The sequence below is a fragment of the Alexandromys fortis genome, unplaced genomic scaffold, assembly GCF_014885135.2.
Source record: "Alexandromys fortis isolate MF-2015 unplaced genomic scaffold, M_Fortis_MF-2015_v1.1 scaffold_3, whole genome shotgun sequence".
Taxonomy (NCBI): domain Eukaryota; kingdom Metazoa; phylum Chordata; class Mammalia; order Rodentia; family Cricetidae; genus Alexandromys; species Alexandromys fortis.
In genome coordinates this window covers 1,694,844-1,719,865 of record NW_026067909.1, presented here as the reverse complement: position 1 = coordinate 1,719,865, position 25,022 = coordinate 1,694,844, and the positions used below count along the sequence as shown (strand labels likewise).

General features: G+C 38.8%; 1 protein-coding gene across 5 annotated transcripts in view; it reads right to left on the bottom strand.

Annotated features, from left to right (window-relative positions):
- The window catches only part of Zranb1 (zinc finger RANBP2-type containing 1), a 55,070-nt gene extending 30,569 nt beyond the window's left edge, over positions 1 to 24,501 (bottom strand). Inside the window, exons 1-3 of one of the 5 annotated variants that reach the window (XM_050137920.1) lie at positions 24,138 to 24,501; positions 7,747 to 7,911; positions 5,534 to 6,384 (exon numbers count right to left, since the gene is read on the bottom strand). In XM_050137920.1, the coding sequence (XP_049993877.1) occupies positions 5,534 to 6,384; positions 7,747 to 7,787 (892 nt within the window). In that variant the 5' untranslated portion in view covers positions 7,788 to 7,911; positions 24,138 to 24,501. Of the gene's footprint in view, positions 1 to 5,533; positions 6,385 to 7,746; positions 7,930 to 24,137 lie in introns of those variants that run through there. The other 4 variants (XM_050137923.1, XM_050137921.1, XM_050137924.1 and 1 more) reach the window with 4 other exon arrangements.
- Positions 24,502 to 25,022: the final 521 nt, after the last annotated feature.

The following is a 25,022-nucleotide window of genomic DNA, read 5'->3' as shown; positions in this document are numbered from 1 at the left end:
ACCTCTAGAAGATCAGCCAGTGCTCTTAACCACTGAGCCATCTCTCCAGCCCCGAGATCTAGTTTCAAAAACAAAAACTAACAAACAAAAAAGTACTGGTATGGGAGCACACACCTTTAATTCCAGTACTGGAAAACAGAGGAAGACAGGAATCTGTGAGTAAGAGGCCAGCCTTGTCTAAATAGTGAGTTCCAGGATAGCCAAGACTGCATAGAAAGACCTCACATTAAAAACAAAAAAAAAGAAAGAAAGAAAAAAAAAAGGAAATTCAAAAGGCAGCTGAGACATGGCTCAGGCAGCCACTGGCCACTCAAGTATAAGGCCTGAGTTGAGATGCCCAGCACATGAAAAAGCCCCATAATTCAAGAACTAGTGAGATAGACAAGAGGAGCACTAACTAGCCAGTCAGTCTAGCCCATCTCAAAAACACAAGGTGGAAAAGAGATCAAAAAAGATACTTGTCATCAACCTCTGGCCTCCTCAATCACATACTTGCACACACATCCATCCACACAACCAGACAGGCAGACATAAGAAACTAAGTAAGACAACAACATACCTTGGACCAGAGTAAAGAGAAATGACCAGATTCTAAACATTCTGAAGGTGGAATCAACAGGATTTTCAGACAAAGAGAAATTAAGTAAAAGAAGGGTTTGAGTAACAGCTCAGTGATTAAGAGCAGAACAGAAGACCCAAATCGAGCTTCCAGGACACAGGCTGAGAAACACACAATTACCTGTAACTCCAGCTCCAGGACAGCTTACACCTCTGGCTTCTGTGAGCATCTGCACTCATATGCAAATACCACACACAGACAAACAATGGAAATGAAAATAAGCCATACATTGTGGATCACACCTTTAATCCCAGCACTTGTGAGGTCTAGGCCATCCTGATCTAAACAGTGACTTTGAGGAAAGCCAGACCTCTGTAGTAAGACCGTCATGGGGGACAAAATAAAAATAAATCTTGACTTAAAGTAATGGAGAAATAGGAGAGAATATGGTATAGGAGAATAAAGGGTTAACCAAAGCTTCTGGAAAATGAACTGTCGTTGATCAAGATGAGAGACTGAGGGCTGGGAATGTAGATCAGTTGAAAGAGTACTTTTCTAGCATGAACAAAGTTCCACATAAACCAGATATGATGAACACTTCTCATCTAGGATCCATGAGGGAGAGGCAGAAGGATCAGCATTTCAGTCAGATCCTGTCTCAAAGAAAAAGAGTAAGGAGGATCCCTCACAGGCTTTGCAGTGAGTTTAAAATAGTAAAACACTCTAGAGGAGATTTTAGTAGGTAGATAATATAAGTGTAGGGTTCAAGTACATGTGCTCTAAGCACAGATTTAACTTAGGAATTGTATAAAGCTTTGCGTCTTTTGACAGGAATCACAAATTAGAGCACAATTTCACCAAGATCAGTCTCAACACAGCTCCAGAACTAATTAGGTATTCTGCTCTATGCTCTAAGTACATGCTATCTAGCAAGAAAAACAAGAGAACTCTGCTTTTACCATCCAGGCAGCCCCAGGTAACACTTTTACTGACAGCACATTTGGGCACTGTCACCCCCCAACATCCTCTCACAACATAACATGACTTATGTGAAATTTATGTCCAATAACCACAGAAGCTTGTTTGCTCAACACTGTTGATGCTTTTACAATAAGTCAACTTTCCTCAATTTTATTTTATCAACTTCAAAGCTAGCCTAACTGAATTTGAGAATCTTTTTCAATTTTAAGTGAGAACATCTCATAATTTGCATTCAGAATATAATTTTATCCCTGCTTTACACTTACACACACACACACACACACACACACACACACACATTTTGAGACAGGATCTCATTGTGTAGTCTGAGATGGTCTGGAGCTCACAGGAACCCACCTACCTCTGGCCTGAGTGCTCGGATGAAAAGTTGGGTCACCATGCCTGGTCTAGAGATGATTTTTGATACAAAAATATCAATAACTCATAATATACCCACATCTAATAAAACCTGGGGAACATGCAGGACGGTGGTGGCACAAGTCTTTAATTCCAGCACTTGGAGAGCAGAGGAAGGAAGATCTCTGAGTTCAAGGCCAGCCTGTACTACAGAGTTAGTTCCAGACAGCAAGGGTTACACAGGGAAACTCTGTCTCAAACAAACCAAAACAACCTTTTTCAGTACATGCCACCACCTTTCTATTAGCCTTACTGCTTAGGTGGTTTTGTCTTCTTAATTAATCTAACATAATGTAAACAAGCTTTTTAAAAAGTAAATGTAGGTGAATGATATTTACACTTCAGGCTATGACTATCCAACAGACACAGGGTCATAACTTTTGACCTTATGGTTAAAAACATTCAGCTAACAGGACAGACAGAATCTACCTTACCAAGAGCCATACACAAAGACCAATACAACTTAACAACAAAGTGGTGCAGGACAATTGTCTATATTCTGTCAATTATATTTTAAATAAACGCTGATTGGCCAGGAGCCAGGCAGGAAGTATAGGCGGGACAACCAGACAGGAAATAGAGGCAGGTCAATGAGAACAGGAGAATTCTGGGAAGGAGGAAGCCCAGTCCTGTCCAGACACAGAAGGAGGAAGACGTGACCTGCCCCACTGAAAAAGGTACCGAGCCATGTGGCTAACATAGGTAAGAATAATAGGTTAATATAAGTTCTAAGAGTTAATAAGAAGCCTCAGCTAATGGGCCAAATCAGTTTATAACTTATGGAGACCTCAGTGTGATTTTCTTTGGGACCTAATGATTGTGGGAATCAGGCAGGACAGAAACCCCAACAAGCAGACCTTCCTGTGCCTACAAAGGAACCTATAAATGAATTAAGATCAGATCATACTGGCCATACAATTTTGCTCTATCATTTAAAAATGAGCTCATAGCTGTTAAAATACAGAAATCGGGACAGTAATTCAAAAGAATTAAGAATATGTAAAATAAAATAAATGGGAGTACCAAGCAGAGTGAATAGCTGTAAAGACATAAAATACTACCAAACATGCTGTTTGTTCTACCTTGTGTTTACAGAGAGAAAAAAACAACAACATATTTAAATACATTTTTTATCCTGGGATCCTCTAACGTAAGACACTATAAACTCCTGATTCCTAAAAGAATTCTATAACCCCTCAAACAAGTAAAGTAGTTCATTTCCATCTGTAAATTTATATACACTATTTGTATTGTAACCATACGATTAAAATACAGATAGAGACTACGACTGCAAATGTGATTTACAAAGACTATAAACTACCACTGAAAATGTGATTTTAAGTATTATAAAGACATACAAGTAATTAAGACAATCACACTTAACACAAAAGGTCATAATTCATTAATATGAATGACACATTCTAAAGGTCAATACTATAATGCTAACCCAACTTCCTAAAGTCACATTTTTGTGATATTTTTAACAGAAAGCAGATTGATGGGATGGGAAGGAGGTGTTAACTTCCTAATGGGTAAAAGGTTCCCTTTAGGTGACAAAAATGTTTTAGGGCAAAGCAAAGATGACTGTATAACATTACGAATGTATTAAGAGGTACCAAATACATAAATCTAACCCCAAGTGGAAAAAAGTAGTAAAGAACCCCCAAGAAAAGGGATGAAATAAGATAGTGAAGTCAACAGAACACGGTTCATGGCTCAATGGGTAAAAAATTAGACTAGTTGCTAAGTGCTACTATGACTAAAATCCAGAGGCTAAACTGCTAGAACATACATTTTGACAGTATAAATTTAAAAACAAAACAAAACAAAACAACAAAACAAACCTTCAGATTTCAGAGCTGAAGAGATGGGTTAAGAACACTGGCTGCTCTTCCAGAGGACCCAGGTTCAATCCCCAGCACTCACACGGCAACTCACAATTCTCTCTAATTCCAGTCCCAAGGAATTCATTGCCTTTCTGGATTGCCCAAGGAACTGCACACATGTTGTGCACAGACATAAAAGTAGGCAAACCAAACGTGAAATTTTTAAAAAATAAAAAAACCTACACATTTCTTTTGTTTTTAAGATTTATTTTTCTAGCCGGGCGGTGGTGGCGCACGCCTTTAATCCCAGCACTTGGGAGGCAGAGGCAGGCGGATCTCTGGGAGTTTGAGGCCAGCCTGGTCTACAAGAGCTAGTTCCAGGACAGGCACCAAAGCTACAGAGAAACCCTGTCTCGAAAAACCAAAAAAAAAAAAAAAAAGATTTATTTTTCTTATTTTTAATTGTGTGTGTGTGTGTGTGTGTGTGTGTGTGTGTGTGTGTGTGTGTGTGTAGCTATTTACACCTGGGTGGGGGTGCCCCTGGAAGTCAGAGGCACTGGACCCCCCTGGAGCTGGAGCTAGGTATGGTTGTAAGCCATTTGATATGGGTACTGGGAAACAAACTCAGGACCTCTGGAAAAAAACAAGTGCTCCAGTACTGAGTCATGTCTCCAACCCTGAGAAACCTTAGATTTCTTGAGAATCTATTTCTTAGATTTCTACATTTTCCATACTCATGGGACTACTTCCAGAAGGATAAATTACATGAGAGATGCTATTGTTCCACACCAAGTTTAACCTTACAAATTACTTAAACATTTCTAAACAAAAGTAAATGTCAAAGTAAGTAACCCACAGAAATAATTTAAATGAAATCCAAACACCAAATCTACTAGGGGAAGGGGATATGGGGAAAAAAAAAAAACTTTTAAGAATCAAGTAACACTTTCTGATGGGTAGATCTCTGTGAGTTTGAGGCCAGCCTAGTCTACATAGTGAGTTCCAGGACAGTCAGGGCTGTGTAGAGACCCTGTCTCAAAACAAAACAGAATTAAGTAACACCTTTATGAATAAACCACAAATTATTAATTCATCAAGTTAGTAGCTGGAGAAAATCTTCCTTCCACCTATCTCTGTCCTTTAACATCTCTGAACAAACACCGCACTCAATATTATGTGTTTCTTCAGGAAAACATTGAAAAAATAATATGTATAAAATCATAATCTGAATTATGGAATTAGCTGGCTATGTGAAATCAGTTCCACCAAGTGTGTAAATATTTACTACATGACATTCATGTTAACATCAGCAATTTCAAGGTCATTTTCAACTTCTTGGAGTCACACATTTTTGTGATATTTTTAACTTCTGACTAAAGCCTCTATCATCACAAGATGCTCACACTGTTTACAAACATCCAGAAACAGCAGCTGGTGTTCCTCTGTCACATCTTGTTACAATAAATAAGAGCAATAATTTTAAACTTCAGGTATATACTTTCTCGCTGATGTGCTAACAGTCTTTTTTACTTAAAAGCTTTCTCTGAAGTTGATAGAGGCATGTACACAACTGTGCACTTTGGTACAAGGCAGACAAGGTGAAAAAAATACAGACCTTTATATGTGTATACTTGAACTATTATGCCAAATGAGTTAAATGCTAAGTAATACTGACCCTCCTTTATTTTTCAAGCCATTTTTAATACCTTTTCCTATCTCACTCAAAATAATGCAAAAAACAGAAACTTACCCACACAGGCATTGAGGAATAGCCAATCAGTCTTTTTCATCCTATTTTTAATCTGCTTTAGCTTTTTAAAGTCCACTTCAAGTTCCTCCTTGCTACCAACAGCACCAGCCAATTCAATCCTCTGAAAATCCATTTTCACTTCAGAGTCCCGTTTTGTAGTTGGAGGCGATCTTCTTTGGCTATTACCACTACTGCAGCTTCCCCTCCACCGAGCTCTGTCTTGTTCATTTATTATTGAAGAAGCTTCTTCAGTCTCTGCCAACTCTATTGCTTCAATGTTATTAGGTCTGGGATGATCACAAACAACACATTTTTTAGCCTTAGCCCAGTTTTCATATGTGCAAACAGAACAAGTCCAATGCTGGGTCCTTGTATTCAGTTTATTTCTATCATTATATTCTTCACAGGGATCAACAGAAAAAGCAACTGGTCTTGAACCAGATCCTGAGGATTGAGGAGATTCTGTGGGACTCCTGGTCCTACGTTGGGATAAGCACTGGGTACATCTGATTGCTCTTGGCCAGTTCAAATATGTACACATGTGGCATGACCATTTATTTGCATTCTCCATGCTGTATGAAGACTTAACCCTTGGTCTTGCACTAGAGTCTGGACATATCAAAGGACTACTTCCACCTTCAGTACTGGAAGGATCCCAATCTCTACCAACATCACTTGAACCACTTTTAAATGGATCTTCTGTAATAATTGTTCCACTGGGTCTCTGGGCACGACACATAGTACACTTGATTGCAGACGGCCAATTTTCATACGTACAATATTCACAGGCCCACTTAATCCCATGTTCTGACATTGTGTACTTCTTGAAGTGAGTTATGTCAGGCAGGAAGCTATAAATAATTAGGACACTGTTATTAAAATAATAGTTACATAATTCCACCTCTGAAAATATGCCCCAAAATAAAAAAATTAACATAGAAAATAATTATTTCTTAAAAGACACGTTAAAAATTTCTTATTGGATTAATTGACTTTTGTAGAATTCTTTTTGTAGCTACTTTTGTAGTTCTCTTCCAGAGAGCTATTGACAATAAATTCCCAAAAAAGCTCTTAGACTTCAGAACTTAAGGAAAGCTTATTTTGGACTACTTAAAGTGATAAGAGGAGATGAATACAGACTTGTTCTACAGGGGAAGAAGATAAAAATAGGTAAGTCACTATTAGAAATTACTCAATTTCAGCTCAGCTGCCACCATTAATTTAGAGTTAAAAAGACCTGTAGGCAAGGGAAAAAACACAAGCCAAATAGTACCTTAAACACATAACCACTCTCAAATTACAAACAGTGTGGATCATGCTATTTATAGTATATCTGATCCATTAATTCAGAAGATCAAAGTCCTACCTAATTATCTTTGCTAAGGGAGAAAAATGGCTTGAAAGTGTTAATTATTCACTGCTTTTAATTAGCAAAGAAAGATGCTGAAAAGCAGTATCACAATTAACAAAATAGCATGATAAACTAGAAATAGTCTATATTCTCAAAATCTAATTATATTTGGAGCAAAAAAAAAAGAAAAATTCCATATCATCTATATGCTCAGGAAATTCAAATGGACAAATATCTTTAAAAAAACTATTAGCATAATCGTATCAATCTATTTTTGAATGTTCATATTTGATATTTGAAAAATATACACTGAAAGTTAATATTAAAAACATACTTGCTATCTAAAAGGTCCTAGAAGCTGGGAGTGCTGACACATGCCTGTAATCCTAGCACCTAAAAGGCTGAAGCAGAAGGATCTTGAGATTGAAGATAGCTTTGGCTACACAGTGAGAGACAAGTTAAGTCAAATATTCCCAGGGCTCTACAATGGGCTTACTAACAGTGCACTATAATGAAGACTTTATTGTTTAATGACAACTAATTCATAAGTGAAACAGTTTATATGGCAAACTTAATGATATTTTAATGACTTAAATTACACTATACAACCTCTCAATTTTTCAATCTGTTCTAAATTTAGTGCCTCCCCCATAACCTACTTTAACCAGGAAAGAGAAAAGATTCCTAAGCAGGATGATAGGTATTTTTCCTTCTATCTAAACCTTAGAAAGCCAAATTACTTTATATTATTCTGTTCCTGCCTATCAAATCTACACCCCATATACAGAGTGACCTTTGCTAAGAGGACAACTTCACCATAGAAAGGATGCTATTTAATAGCTAAAACAAAAATCACACTTACTAAGATTTTAGTTTCCATGCTATAACCTCCACCTTGCACATGGTTACAATAAAGATAAATCAGACCAAAGACAAGAGTCAATCTTCATGCTGGCTCAGACTCTGACTTCCTCAGGAGATACTGCAAAACGTGTAAGTGGTTCTGTCTGACTGTGAATAGCTATTCCTGTAAAGGAGACCAAAACTGAATTTCACTTATAGCCTTCTATATTCAAAAGTATTTTTAGAAAGCCAAAATTTTAACCAATTGTATTTTGATTAAACTTACTTATTTTAATAATGGACTACTATATTTAGAATTTTACTTTAACACAGCAATAAAAGCAACTGTTTATTGGGTTGGTCAGTCAAATTAAACATGAGAAAGTTTTCTACATAATGTGCTGTGTATGGGCACAGGCACATGTGCGCATGCATGTCTCCTCATTTTTTGGACCCAGGGTCTCCACATATAGGCCAGTTTAGCCTCAAATTTGCAGTTCTGCCTCAGTTTCCCAAATGCCTGTGGTTGTAGACATATACCAATACAACCAACAACATTATCATGAGTATGAGCAGTGCTAAGTCAATTCTAATCTGTACTACTGTAAAGAAAAAGGTAAGATGATCCAAATAAGTAAAAAAAAAAAAAAGTAATTACTTATAATTTATTTTGAAATCTTTTTCTCTTGCAATTGTTTATTTGTTTGGGTTTTTCAACCCTTACTTCATAACCAAGTAATTTAAATTATCTTGCTTGGGCATTTTTAAAGTGTGTGTGTGTGTGTGTGTGTGTGTGTGTGTGTGTGTGTGTAATGCCATCCATTTCCTTAAAGGCAGGCTCTCTTACTGGCCTGGAACTCCCCAACTTGGCTAAAGTGACTGGTCAGTGAGACACAGATCCTCCTGTCTCAGTCTCCCCTGTACTGGGGTTCCAAAAGCACACCAATACTGCCTTTTTACCTGGGTGCAGGGACCAAACTCAGGTCCTTGTGCTTGTAAAGCAAATGCTTTACCAACTGAGGCATCCTCCCAGCCCCCTGCTTAGATTTTTAAATTTTTATACACACTGACTGTACACAATCTAACAACAATCTGAAAGTGTGTTCAATGGCAGGGAACTATAATCATACAAGCATACATAAAGTGGACAATAGAAATTTAGTGGCAGTATTCATATTTATTAGGCATTTTCTTCCTTTATTTTTCAGAAATGAAATGTAAATAAATCACTTATTCACGCCAAACTGGAAATTATAGTGAGCATGCAGAAAGTTACCATAAAAGAACACATGTCATAATAAACATATACTAAAGCAATTATGGTATTTCATTTAAAATGTTTACATTCAAAATCCGTGATTGCTTTAACGTATGTACTTGTACTGCATGTTCAACTAACAACCAGTTATCTTACTTTAACTAATCTCCATGGAATGAGAGCACTGTTATAACATACTTAAACTTTCAAAACTGACAAAAAAAAAAAAACTGTCACTGACACATATTGGAGCAAGATGGCTCAGCAGGTAAAGATGCCTGCTGCCAATCTTGACAACCTGAGCTTATTCCTGGGATCCACATGGTAGATGGAGAGAACTCCTACAAGCTGTCCTCTGCCTCCCCGCCCCATGCTAGCCAAAGTATACAACTCACAAAGGCACACAAAATGAAATTTTTAATGTAATAAAATTCAAAAATAGTAATAATCACATCAAGACTACCCTGGAAGCAGAGTTCAGTGGAGGGCATATCACCCATATGCAAGGCCCTGAGTTAAATTTCAGCACTATATAATTATCATCATGACTGTTCATCATAAATGCTATCATAAATGAAGAACAAACAGTAATTTAATATCCCTGACCATTCTGAAAATACAGGTAACTGTGCAATTCCAAATTGAAATTCAAGGAAGACAAGAGACGTACACTATACTACTTTTTATAGAAATACATACTCCAGGGAGTTGAATTAATAGAAAGTATCCTTTTTCTTCCAGATTTGTCATATGAGGCATATAAAATTATTTTCAAGGCAAATAGTTCTAAGAGGGTTTTTTGTAAAACAGTTTTCTTTTTAATTTGTTTATCTGTGTGTCTGTGTGGGTGTGTGTGAACATAAGTGCAGGTGCCTGCAGAGGCCAGAAGAGGAATTACAGAGTGGTTGAAAGTTGGAAACCAAATTCAAGTACTCTACAAAACAGCACATGCTCTAAACCACTAAACTATCTTCCAGCCCCCTAGCTCTTAAGAGTTAATGCTATATTTTGAAAAGGGACTGTAATTAAATATCATGGTAACATATTATAGCAAAGTCATTTAACTTAGTAAATCTAATTCTGCATGCAATCTAGGTTTTCAAATTCTATTCAAGGACTCATTTCAATAAACTGGTACAATAAAATCTGCATAACAGGATTTTTAAGGATTTTTTTTAGCTCTTGGATTCTTTTCTCCACAGAACTGTATGTGTTGCACTTGGACTAAGTAACATTTGTCTTAAGAGTCACAATTATGCCCATTTCTTCTTAAGAAGTGTTTATTGGGACTAGAGAGAACGTTCACTGGCTAAGAGTCATTGGTGCTTTCGCAGAAGACTCAGGTTCAGTTCCCAGCATCTACATGGTGTCTCACAACCACCATAAACCAAGTTCCAGGGGATCCAACACCTTCTGACCTTCACAGGCACCAAGCAAACATGTGGCACACATATATACATGTACAGGCAAAACACACCTACAATAATTTTAAATTATATTATTCTGCTTAGTGATTAAGTATTATTTATGAAGTATTACTAAGCACTTAAGAAACAAAGTCACATCTAATTTATGCCTCAAAACAAAAGGTACTATACTACAAATCTCAACCCTCTATTAAAAGCCTTATAAAATGGGATGGTGGTGTAGTTTAATGCTGAAGTGCTGGCCTGGCATGCCCAAAAACTCCAGATTTGGTCACCTGCACCACTGTAAAGAAAAAAAAAAGGAAAAAACTTGTGAATAACCCTCATCAAGCACAAACTTTTTAAGAATATAAGCTCAGTTGCCAGTAGTTGCAAATGATAAACTATTCAAAAGGATTAATTAACTTTCTTAACATAAACCATACATATGTAGTTATTAATATGAATCTGTGGAGATTTATAAATGCTCACGAGGCATCTTAAAAGACTATAGAAAATGAAAGACGGCACTCCATACACACGATTTTCAAGTTCTCTTAAAATATTACAAAGTAATTCTAAATTACAAAATTTATTTAAATTAAAAAAATTAAAAACATTGCTTGAGCCAGGCAGTGGTGGCACTCACCTTTAACCCTGGCACTTGAGAGGCAGAGGCAGGTGAATCTCTGAGTTTGAGTCCAGCCTGGTCTACAGAGTGAGTTCAAGGATAGCCAGGACTACACAGAAAAACCCTGTCCTGGAATGAATGAATGAATGAATGAATGAATGAATGAGAGAGAGAGAGAGAAAGGGGGAAAAAAACCACTGCTTGACTCCCACTCAACTTCTCTTTTCTCATCTTTCTAAATCACTATCTTCCTCACAATCATCAGGAAAAACAGTGGTGCTACAGCAGGATCCTGATAACATGGAGAACCCACTAACCAACCACAAATCTAATCCCATTCCAAGGCTCAGATAACTTATCAAATCTCCATTAAACCTTCCCTTCTTCTCATTAGGCAATCCTATTGCAACTTCACCAGTTTCTACAAATGATACCATTCATTATCCCTAAGCCCAGCTGAGAATCTCAGAATCACCTCAAATTCTGTCTTCTACACATTTTTTTTCCCAATGGTTTCCATCTGATCAGCTTTTTGCTTCCATCCCACGGGCATCAATCCTTCCTAGGTTCAGGTCAGAACTACCGTAATAGCCTCCTAAGCATCTTTGTTTTCTAAATACATCCATCTGACTGTTATAATAGCAATCCTCTTTTCTGAAGCTTTCTCTAATATAAGCTCTCAGTTCCCTCCTGTAACACACACAAGTCCACTCACTCACTTTCAAATATACTACAAGTACCCTCAACTTATAGACATGTTATCACTCCCAAAGATATACACATGAATCATTGCCTTAGATATGCTCATCCTTAAAACTCAGTTACCTCTGATCATAGGAAGCTCTCAGATGACTCCAAGGACATTTGAAGCAATCATGCTTTGATTAATATTTGGTCTTACTGTATTTCCTCTTAGGATTAATTTCTGGAAGTTTTTCTTACATCATTCATTCCCACCAATTTTCAATCAGGGCAGCAAACGTTTCAAAAACCCCATCTCAGGGATTTTAGAGACAAAGCCTACAGACCAGTACACTGTGTTTTATAAGACCAACAAAATACAGATAACATCACAGTCAGTGACCTGGAAAAAAGCTGAACAAGACAGTCCATGTCTATAATCACAGCAGTTGGACTCAAAAGGCACAATGATAGCAAGCACAAGACCAACCTGAGCCACAGTCAAACTATGTCTCAAAATCCCAACTACTGGGGACATAACTGAGTAATAGAACATATACCCGGCATGTTCCAAGGCCAAGTTTAATTTCCAGCATCCAGCACTATTAGGAGGAGGAAGTTCCAAGCCACAAGAACTGGGAGCCCACAGCTGGTAGCAGAACCAGAGAAACCAGAAGGAACCCAACGGAATACAACAAAAAACAACACTTCACCTAGAAAAGGTAAAATATGCAATGCCAAAAGGTAAAATACGCAATGACAAAGTTTAAAAAACAAAAACAAAATAAGAACTGAGGTTGACATTCATATCAAGATTTCAAAGTTCAAATCAAGCTGATTTAAGCAAAGCAAATGAAGTACCACCTTTCTACCTGAGGTTTTAGGCTGGGGTTCATATTTGATACATCTGAGATATATTCCTAGCTAGCTAGCCAGATTATAAACTAACAAAAGCTAGCTATACCTATTTCCCCCTTATCTTCCCACAAAAGTTATGTATGTATCACAAAATATCTAAAGTGTTTCACTGAAAATCATGGTCTTTTCTGTGTCATCCTCCCATTCTATTCCCCATCAAAATATAAACAATGGGCTGGAGAAATGGCTCAGCAATCAAGAGCACTGCTGCTCTTCTAGAGGACCTGAGTTTCATTCCCAACACTCCATGGTGGTTCACAACCATCTGTTACTCCAGTTTCAGGGGATTCAAATTCCCCTTCTGGACTCCTCAAGCACCATGCACACAAGTGATGAACAGATCGATATACGATATGCATGCAGGCAAAACTTTATTTATACACATAAAATAACTTTTAATTTATAAAAATATAAATATTGACCAGGTGTGCAGACACATGCCTAGGAAAAGTACAAACAGGAGGATGTCAACTTTTAGAACAGCCTGGGCTACAGAGACAGTGTCTCAAAAAAAAAAAACCTAAATGCATAAAATGTAATTTATAATAGAAATAAAATTTCCATAATAAAATTATAAAACATTTTGACCCTACTTTGATACATGGAATATGAATAACTTAAGGGAAAAATAAAACAACCATAAAATTTGTCAAATAGCTTAATCTGAAGCCTTATGGCCCTGTGATCCACAACTAAGCACACTGTTCTCACTAGACTACAAGACATGCCTTTGGCTTTCTGTATTTCTCATTAGCTATTCTCCCTCAAACTTTGCTGACCTTCTTTTTACTTCTGATTTCAGAGTTTCACTTAGAAAGAGTTCCTTGACACGGCTCTAACCACCAACTCACTCTCTTGGGAATTTCAATCGATCTATGGGTTTTTTTTTTTTACATTTTTACATTTATTATATATTGTTTGTTTGTATGTAGTACACATGTAGGTCAGAGAACAACTTTCAGAAGTCAGTTTTCTTTCCACTATGGGTGTTACAGATATCAAATTCAGGTCATCAGCTTTGGCAGCTAATGCCTATACCTGGGCCATCTCACTGGTCCCAGTCTGTGGGTTTTAAAAATTACCTATATCCGTTGATTTCCAAATTCTATTTCCAGTCTGACACTCTACCCAACTTCAGATTGATGAATCCAGCTACCTACAGAACATTTATTCAACTATTTAGCATACACTGCAAACTTATCATATCCAAAACTAAATTCTACATCAGAATTTCATGTTTTTAAGCCCCAGTTTAACTATCAACAGTTAAAAGGGAAGACTACTAAGAATAAACTGTTCATTAAATACTTATTTCATCCCTTGATACCTGAAAGTCTGTCATTCTACACCAGACTTCTGTATTAAAAACCTCAACTACTACGGCAACCCATGAGCTGATTATTTGGGTAGTGCTACATAATTGGTACAAGTACAATTTTTTTTACAATTCACTAATTTTTAGTAGTGGTTCTGAAGAATAAACCCCAGGGCTTCTCACATGCTGACAAGTACTCTGGGCTATATATAGTCCCAGTATCTTCTAAAAATACTTCATACATGTAAAAACAATATATAATCAATAGATCTCGGAAAGAGCTGCCCTTCCTCAATATAAGTCATTGTTACCTAGGGCAGAGTCACCTGTTAAGACTAAATAAACGTGCTAAAAGTCCTCTCAAGAGTGTGAAAAGTAGTATAAAATAAATCCATGTTAAGTGTAACCGCTCACAGGCCAGGTGTCGTGGTGCATACTTTATCTCTGAGTTCGAGATCAGCCTAGTCTACAGAGTGAGTTCCAGGACAACTAGGGCTGTTACACAGAGAAACCCTATCTCAGAAAAATAAAAACAAAACAAAAAACAGCTATCAGAATGACACTGGCCATACCAGCACTATGCCAGTACTTAACTGAGGCAATTACCCCAACTACAACTAGAGTATCTACCTTCATTCCAGAAAACCTTTTCCTTTTAAATATTTTATTTATGCAAGTGTACTTGTTGAGTGTTGGTGCCCTTGGGAGCCAGATGTGTCCCCTGAAACTGGAGTTACAGGCAGTTGTAAGCTACCTATTGTGGGTGCTAGGAATACAACTCCTGTCCTTTTGCAAGAGCAGTACATGGTCTTAACCACTGAGTCATCTCTCCAGCCCCATTAAAATTTATCATTTCAATCTGGTAAGAATGCATTACTAGGGGCTGGAGAGATGGCTACACAAGCTGCTCGAGGACCCAGGCTCAATTCCTAGTACCCACATGGCAGCTTACAACTGTCTGTAACTATAGTTCCAGAGGATCTGGCACCCTCACGCAGACATACATGCAGGCAAAACATCAATGCACATAAAAATAATCTTTAAAAAAAATGCATTAACTAGGGGAGGAAACGTAATCATTATGACAGGCTCCCCCTCTTATTAAATAGGAGTTAGCATCCACTGATGAGAATAAAGACCTAGAAGACACAGCTATTTACAATTGTATCCATCTAGCTTATAACAACAGTGACGTTTCTTTTCATCCATTTCCTAGCCATTTCAGAAATTCTCTTTACATACCAACTTTGTCTCTTTAAATACAAAATCAACTTTCTCTAAGCATTTCAATTGTAGATAGTGTAAGAAAAAAGGTAAGGAATACTACATATATGTACCTCAGCTATAGTAAAATCAATTTTACCATAACTAGAGTCATGCATCCCAAATTACAATCTCAAACAAAATTAATTTATAACTCAGAAATAGTGGACAGATATAACTAGATAAAACATTCTCCTTGTACTCAGGGAAACTATAGAAATGAAAAATTACAGGTTTCTTAGATGTGTATGGGAATGGACAATTAACTTTTAAAGTACATTGCCAATTCAGCATTTAAAAATAAAAAGGATATACACGCCTTTGATCCCAATATTCTGGAGACAGAGGCAGGTTGATCACTGTGAGTTCAAGTCTAGCCTGGGGGACAGACTGAATTCCAGGACTACTGAGAGAAACTCTGTCTCTAAAGTAAAAATAAGTAAGTAAAAATAAAAGCAGGATGGTAGTTAATTCAGTCTAGCATTCCTGAAATCCTGGCTCCCATCCCAAGAATCATAAAATAATGAGGCTTTTCTAAGAACTATGAACAGGCTTAACATGTTCAAAACTTCTTTCATTATTCTATTCTCTGTTGAGATTGAAAACAGATTACTCCTAAATTACAAAGCACCCAGAGGAAGGGCACTGAAAAGTATATCTAGCTCACTAAATAACATTTTTTTTATCAGACACTAAAGGGACTGTTTGACAGGGGAAGGAGGTAGAAAGCTGGAACTTTCACATAAAAGTATATGAAAAAAGGCTGTGAAAAGGTGGCAGAAACAAACATCTGAAATACTCCAAGGCAATGCCAACTCAGATTTACCATCTGGTTCAAAAATACCAATCTCTCAAATCAATACAACTTCTGTTATTCATTTGAAACATAAAAGTAACAACTGGGATTGGTATGTAAAATAAAATTGTTTTAAAAATAAAAAATAAAAAAATATGGTGTAGTGGCACATATTTTTACACCCAACACTCAGGCAGAAGCTGGCAGACCTTCGTGAGTTCATGGCCAGTCTGATGTACATAGTAAGATCAGTGCCAACCAGGGATTATATAATGAGACTGTATCTCAAAAAGAAAAAAAAATTACTTTAAATTTGTTGCTTAATAATGTACTCTAAACCCAGGCAGTAGTGACATATGCCTTTATATCCTAGTGCTCAGGAGACAGAGGTAGGTGGATCTCTGTGAGTTGGAGGCCAGCATGGTCTACAGAATGAGTTCCAAGACAGCCAGGACTGTTACACAGAGAAACCCTGTCTTTAAAAATAAATTAAAAGAAAAAAAAAGATTTCTATAGTATGATAAGTAGTAAGAACAGAATGAAGTTTTTTTCTTTCACTGTAAAGACAGCAAAGGGCATCATGCAGGAAGTGCAAAAAGAACAGACTGAAAGCACTGTTTGTTCCAATCGTTAGAAGTGGGTAAATAGCTAGGCCAACTTTGTCTATTTCACAATTCTGCCAAAGTTAGCCCCGTTTAACAAGTAAACAGTAATAGCTAATAACCCTTACTAAGCATTTTTTTTCATTTTATTTATTTATTATATATACAATATTCTACTTCCATGTATGCCTGCAGGCCAGAAGAGCTTACTAAGCATTTTATGAAACATTTTACATATATTAACCAATCACTCCTCAGAACTATTATTGTGTCCAATTTTAAAAACTGAAGACATGAAACATTAACTACCTTAAAAAAAAATCATGCCAGGTGATGGTGGCACATGCCTTTTAATCACAGCACTCAGGAGGCAGAAGTAGGTAGATCTCCAGTCTGGCCTACAGAGTCAGTTCCAAAACAGCCATGGCTGTTACACAGAGAAACCCTATCTCAAAAAACAAAAAAAATAAATAAAATAACAAGAATAACAATAATAATAATTAATCACAAACTGCTAAGTGGTAGAGGCAGATTTTGAATCCAGGCCTTCTATATCCAAGCATACACACTCAGTTGCATGTTCCTACTATCTGAAACTTGTACACTATTAACTTGCCTGAGTTTCCTGTGGAGACTATCAACAGCAATACCTAAAAAAACATTTTGAAAAACAAAAACTTGGTGACACATTTTATTCACAGTATTTCCTTTTTAGATTGAGAACTATGAAAAAAGATGTCTAAAAAGTTGAAGAAGTAAGCAAAACCTAAAATTTATTTTTAAAAAAATACACTAAATTTAGCACGGGGGGGGGGGGGGGGGGCGGGGGGACACACTACAGGCAGTTTGACTTTAGACTAATCTATTAACAGTCCAGATTGGAGAAGAAAAACAAAAAGAAAGAAAGACAAGAAAAGAAGAATCAGACTCAGGAGGCCAAGGCAGGCATATCTCTGAGTTCCAGGACAGCCAGAACTACACAGTAAGACCCTGCCTGTCTCAAAAAACAACAAAAACAAACATGCTATATTAATGAAAATTTTAAAAGCCTCTGTTTTCATTCAATCAAGTGAAAAAAAAGTCTAACTAAATGACATATATAGACATTACAGAACCTAGAGATGACCACACTTTAAAGAAAAGTATTGACTGCCTATGTGATTAGTAAACATATCCAACGTATTTGTTGGAGTCCAAATCCTCTTACTTGTAAAAATAACAGGTAGCTAGATAATGTGCTCTCCAGTATGGTAATACACTCATTAGCAAAGCCTCTGCTCTTCTGGATAAAACTCACTTTAGAAAACTAATAAATTTTGCAAAGACCTATTTCCAAAGATAATGGAAAAAAATAAATTTTCCCTGTTTCCACTGTAATACACCGAGTTAACACTCAAATTTTAAAACTCAACTAGCTGGGGCAATGGCAGCACACGCCTTTAACCCTGCATTTGCAAGGCAGAGGTAGTTGGATCTCTGTGAGTTCAAAGCTAGCCTAATCTACAGAGTAATTTCCAGGACAGCCAGGGCTACACAAAAAGACCCTGTTTCAAAAAACAAAAAGCAGGGTCTGGCGAGATGGCTCAGTGGTTAAGAGAACTGCCTGCTCTTCCAAAGGTCCTGAGTTCAATTCCCAACAACCACCTGTAATGAGATCTGGTGCTCTCTTCTGGCCTGCATGCATGCCTGCAGGCATACCACTGTATACTTAATAAATAAATCTTCAAAAAAATAAAAAAGCAAAAAAACATAACTAATATTTAATTTGTTACTACATGACAGCCCAGAGCAATATCAAAACCTGTCTCTAATGCTGTCATATGCCCACAAACTATACTACCATGAATTAAATGTACCAAATAATATAAAATGGTAAAAGAAACAGAATGTGATCAAGCTTCTGATATGATTGCCAAGTTATAGGATGTAGACACAGAGGCACAAGCCTGCTGTCAATGGGATGGTTCCAGTGGAAGAAGGAAATCAGCATTGAAATATTTACAGTATATATCTTCAAATAATCCCCAAGGATGAGGCAGAAAAACTAGAAACAAAACAATGTAGGCCATGAGGTTATGAACACATGAGAAGTCATTGTTCTGTTCTCTAACTGTATGTTTGAAAATTTGCATAAGTTTTTAAAGACTGTAGGTGTAGTTCAGTGATAGACCACACTTACCTAGTATGTACCAGTCCCTGGATCTCCAGCATAAGGAGCTGGGATGGTTAAGTAGATCAAAAAGCTAGTCTAGGGTGAAAATTAAAGGGAGGGAGGGAGGGAGGGAGGGAGGGAGGGAGGGGAGGGAGGGAGAGGGGGAGGGAGGGAAGGAGGGAGGGAGGAAATAAATGTACACATATTTTGGAGATTATTAATACAATCCTACTGAAAATCATGGCCCAGGGACTTACACTGATCTATAAACTGTTTACTAGATTATAAACAAATTCAAAGTAAATGTTTAAAAAACTGTTCTTGCAATTTTACAGATTATTTTTAGGTGTTGACTATAGTGACATAAATATTCAGTTTGGGTTTAGAAATTAATATTAAATTATGTTTAAAGCTTAATATAGTTGAGAGTAGTAGCATATGCCTAACAAAGCTCAGAAAGCTAAGATAGGGAGATCACTACCCACAAGTTCTAGTCAGCCTGAAAAGTATTTACCAAACTAGCCTGGAATACACAATAAGACCCTGTCTTCTAAAGAAAAGAAAAAAAACAATTTATTCTACAACTTACAAGTACGGTTTAAAAGTGAGAAATACAAAAAACACAAACCAAAGTTTTTTTCATCCTAACCTTCCACAGATGAGGATATTTCAGAAAAATGAAGTAGTAAAATGTTGTCTTCTCAACAGCTGGGTACTACAGAGCTGGGTATGTAGCTTAATTGATATAGGGCTCACCTAACATTAACAGGACATGGGTTACATCTCCAGCACAGTATAAACTGGGCATGATGGCACATTCCTGTAATTCCAGCAATGGGAAGGTAAGAGGCAGATCAGAAATCCACCTTGCCAAATTTTAGGGCAACCTGGGCTACATGAGAACCATCTCAAAGAAGAAAGGAAGAGGAAGAGAAGAAGAAAAAGGGTTCATGAATATACAAACACAAATCTACAAAATACACTGAGCCAGGCATAGTGTACACAACTTTAATCTCAGCAGACAGGAGGTAGAGGCAGACAGACTTCTTTGAGTTCAAGGCTGGCCTGGTCTACACAGCAAGTTCTGGGCTTGCCGTGAAACACTAAGACCCTCTCAAACGAAAACAAAAACAAAAACAAACAGGTGGGCTTTATTCCCAGCACTAGGAGTCAAAGGCAAGTGGATCTCTGAATTCAAGGCCAGCCTAGTCTACAGAGTGAGCTCTAGGACAGCCAGGGCTACAAAGAGAAACCCTGCCTTAAAAAAACCAAAATAATAATTAATAAATAAATAAGTAGAAATAATTAAAAATACAAGTGAGATAAATAATTGAACCAACAACCTGGTTCAAAGAATTAATGTAACCTCATTAAGTCAATAGGCTACTTGGATTTGTAAAAAGCACTTTCATAGACAAATACCAGTAATGAGACTGAAACTAGACAAGCTAGCATTCCTAGTATAATTAAGTTGAATCCCTTACTTCATATCATTTATAAACTTTTTTTCTTTTTTGACACAAGGCTTTTCTATGTAGCCCTTACTGTCCTCAAATTCACTCTGCTGACTAGGCAGGCCTCAAACTCACCTGCCTTTGCCTCCCAAATGCTAAGATTAAAGGCATGAGCCCACCACCACCTGGCTGACCATAAATAAAAATTTAAGAGCTAAACTATAGGGCTGGAGAGATGGCTCAGAGATTAAGAACACTGGCTGCTCTTCCAGGGTCCTGAGTTCAATTCCCATCAACCTCATAGTGGTTTACAACCACCCATAATGAGATCTGGTGCCCTTTTCTGGCCTGCAGGTATATATGCAGGCAAAACATTGTATATATAATAACTAAATAAATAATTTTTCTAAAAAAGAGCTAAACTATAAAAATATTAGATGAATCAGAGTAACTTAATTTTTTTGAAATATAGCTATCCATTTCTCCTACTATATGTTGAAATTTACTGAACTTTAAATCTAATTATTCTCAACTATAAGCTCATTATTTTGAGACAGTATTCTTTAAATGTATGGCAAAATCCCTGTTGTATAGATGAAGGAAAGGGTCCTTATTTAGTGCTACATTAAGCTGTAATAACACACTTGCAATTGGAATCAGAAGACACTATATAATGGCTGTGATTTTGTTGTTGTTTTGCTTTAAATAAACCACTTCTTTGCTTTCTTGTTTAGGACATATAATTAACTTCCTTCTATTTCTCTTTGTATTTAATGAAGCTAAAGCTTATCTATCTTTTTATTATTTTTATAGTGTTAGAAATCAAATCTAGGGTCCTGTACTGTTAGGTAAGCATTCTAGCTCTGAGCAATATTCCGCAGGGTCACTAGCCTTTTGATCAAATACACATACCAGCATGTGAGGTTAGAAATGCAAAGTGAGACTACAGATTATTGCTCCTTCCGAAATCATCTGCAAAAAAATACAGAATGATCACCCTTCTTGTCACTAGTACCAAATCCAAAGCCAAGTATCTGCCTCAGACTCAGTGAAGGAAACCAGAGATTTTAGTTTGAATAATATAACATAGTCACTGGAAAAATACCAACAACTTGTACTCGTAAAAGAAAAAAAAAGTGTGATGTAAGCATACCGACCAAAGAGTTCTTTTTAGTACATGACCATAGTTTCAAATATTTTGTCTAATAAGTCACCAAAAATCCCAGAAACTCCAATAGTAGAAAGCATATAAACTGTATATCCTGGAATACTCTATAACAAGAAATACTTTACTAGACCCTAGTTTCAGGGCCAACTACACTGTCTCCATAGATAAACTCATTTGACCTTTAAAAATACAGACTAAAAAAAAAGAAAAAGTAGAAGGTTTAACCAAGAAAGGAGCAAATATATCCCTCCAGGTCAAGTTCTCAAGGGGGTTCTTTTTGTTGTTGTTATTTTGTTTTTCAAGACAGGGTTTCTCTTTGTAGCCCTGGCTGTCCTGAAACTCACTTTGTAGACTAGGCTGGCCTCTGCCTCTGTGCTGGATAAAAGGCAGGTACTACCACTGCCAGCTTCAAGAGAGTTCTTAGCACTTAAGTTGGCCCACAATGCGAACCATGAATACAAAAAGGGTGGATTAAATAAAGATCAACAGGAGAGACTTCACAGGAAAAAACAAGTTTGGCTGGACAAAGATTCACATAGGGAAGAAAAAAATAAGACTAAAGGATATAACAAAACCAGACTACTGAGAAATTTGAACACTGTAAGGAGTGTGAATTTTTTTTCACGCATTTCTGTAGGTTTATATATTCTGGTAAGAGGTGAGTGTGTTTAAATACACACACACACACACACACAAAATACCCAAGGCATAAGCAAAAAAAAGATATTCCAAATAAACCACCACAAACTGGGAGAACAAGCGTTCAAACAAGAGGGTATTTCTCGGGAAGAGAGGAAAGCCATCACAATGCTCAAATAAAACCGAACCAAGTTACATAAAAAGTTAGCATCCTAGCCGGGCAGTGGTGGCACATGCCTTTAATCCCAGCACTCAGGAGGCAGAGGCAGGTGGATCTCTGTGAGTTCGAGGCCGGCCTGGTCTACAGAGCGAGTTCCAGGACTGCCTCCATAGCTACAGAGAAAACCTGTCTCGAAAAAACATAAAAAAAAAAAAAATTAGCATCCTACTTTTGAAACTACATTTAAAGTTTAAACTTTATAAAATCAATATAAATATAAAATACATAAAATGGCTCTGTATCGATTACACGTGAATCAAGTTACCTCAAACATTGTACAACTGATTTATGTTAATCCTCAGACGTTATTTATTTTTATTCTGGGGCAACAGATTTTCTCTGTGTAGTCCTGACTGTCTTGAAACTCAATCTGCAGGCCAAGCTGGCCCAGAACTCAGAGATCCACCTGCCTCTGCCTCTTGAGTGCTGAGACTTGAGTGCACCACCATGCCCAGCTTAATCCTCAGACTTTAAAAACGATATGCAGTACACTGATCTGGATCAAGGCCATTATCTTAAAATACACTACCAAGAATGAGTTCATCATACTATCCCAAATACATTTTAAGAGTAAATAAAATGGTGTCCCAACGCTCAACAGCACTAATAAATGGTGTTAAAATAGCAACAAGTAAAAATCTCTCAAGGCATTCAAATAACAACCTTTCCAGAAAAAGTAAAATGTCTCATGACAAACGTTTTAACCCCTTACAAACCAATTTAAAAATAGGTACAAAATTAAATGAGACTATTTTAAGAGCCCCAAAATCGAGAGAGCAGGCTTCTAAATATATTTTATAGTTACTGCGTTTAATTAAAACTAATAACAGGATCCAGCTTTACTTTTCCCAAGTTTAGTTCAGATGACTTTCTAATGGCCCCTGTCAAACCAAGATCCTCCGGTCTCCCCTGGTTTCTCTACGTATACCAAGTGAACCACGTTTGATCAACAAGAGTACCATGGCTGCTGCAAAAGTTGACAGAAAGTCAACTAAAGGAGAGAGATCACGGGGCACAGGAGCCATCCATTATATAACACTTCCCAAGTACTTGTACATCACGTTTATTAACATCATCATGGGTCAAACGTACGGTGAGAGCAAACACTAGGAGCAATAGGAGGCACTAATAACAGTGAATCGGGGGTAACCGAAAGGGGAAATCGAGGGCTGAGGTACGAAATTCTAAGCAAGGTGGTTTCAAAACACCAGTGTGTCTCCAAGATAATGGGCGGGTTCAAACTTCCTGCTTAACCTAAACTGCCTGTTCCCGGCGCTTACAGCAAGCGTTACAGCTCTTTTGTCTGTGCAATGACCGGCCAAATCTGAGCAAAACACAAAACAACAACAACAAAAACATAAGGTGGTTGCACTGAGGGATCGTTACCAGGAGCGGAGTTCAGGTGCCCAACGCCACCCGAAGCTTCAACTCTCACCCTGATTTGCTTAAAAATGGCAACAACGGGAGGCCACTGTACGAGGCGGAGAGAAAGCGGACAAGGAACCAAAATACAAGTTTGGAGACCAGCACCAACTTATAGCGACGAATCCGGGTGTTTACGGCCTACTGATGAGTGGAACAAGAGACCCACACACTCGGACTCGGGAGGAATCCCAGTTGCCGGAATGCGGCGGGCAGAAGGGCAGCGCCAGCCAGGCAGCCGACCGCGGCCAACTCAGGTCGGTAAACAACCCGGGCGGGCCACTCGCCCTCAGCCTCCAGGGCTGTCCCCGCTCCGGGAAGCCCAAGATGGACGCGCGGCAGCCGGCAGTCCCCGGCCTGCGATGCGCTCTCCCGCAACGCTGCCGCCCGGAGGCTCGGCAGCCTGGGTCCCGCGAGGCCCCGTCAGGCCGCGGCTACCCCGCGAGGGGCCTGTGGCGCGGCGCCCCCCGCCCTTGCCCGGTTACCTGGCGGCCGCGGCTCCTCCTCCCCGTCTGACGCGCGGCGCCCGGCGGCCGCGGCGGCGGCGGCGACTCCGGCACGGCCCGCGGCGACGAGCCGAGCCCGGCCCCTCTCCGCCTCCCTCGGCGCCGCCGCCCACCCCGCTGCTGCCGCCTCCGCCCTCCCGCCTCAGTCAGGACATGTTCTCCGCGGGCCCGCGCGCGGCTCCCAGCGGCCAGAGGGGCGGAGAAGCGGCGCGGAGGCGGGGGCCGCGGCTCGGGGGCAGGGGCGGAGCGGACGGGGGACGGCCTCGGGCGCTGAGGACTTCGAATGGCGGCGGTCAGGACCCTAGAGCTAAATAAACCCCGCGGCGACCGCACAACGTCAGGGACTGAACCTTGCTGCTCGCCGTCCTGTGATTGGTCCCGAGGCCGCCAGAGGCCCAGCCAATAGACGGCCGCCTCTTTCCCGGCTCAGGGGGCGGACCGCGGCCGCTGACGTCAGCAGCGTGCGTCTGATTGTGAGGCCGCGGCGCGTGCGGGCCCGCGATACGTGCTCGGCGGTGGCGAGTGCCCTGGATGCCGGTGCGGGATGCCTTAGGGAGGTACGGGGGCGGCAGATACGCGGGGCCGCCGCGGGCTCGTCTCCTCGGCAGAGTCGCCAGAGCTTTGAGTCAAGCGCGAATCTTGCATCTCAGAAGTGAGCTGCTTGCCACTGGGAGGCTGCTTCGCGCTTTCTTACGCGGTTGAAAACTTTTGAGTTTCAGTATTTTGAGACAGGCTCTCATGCTGTAGCTGGAACTCCTAATAATCTAATAATCTTCCAGCCTCAGCCTTCCCGAGAGTACTGGGATGACAAGCTCTGCTTTGCATTTATTTATTTGTTTGTTTATTTATTTTTGATACGGGGGG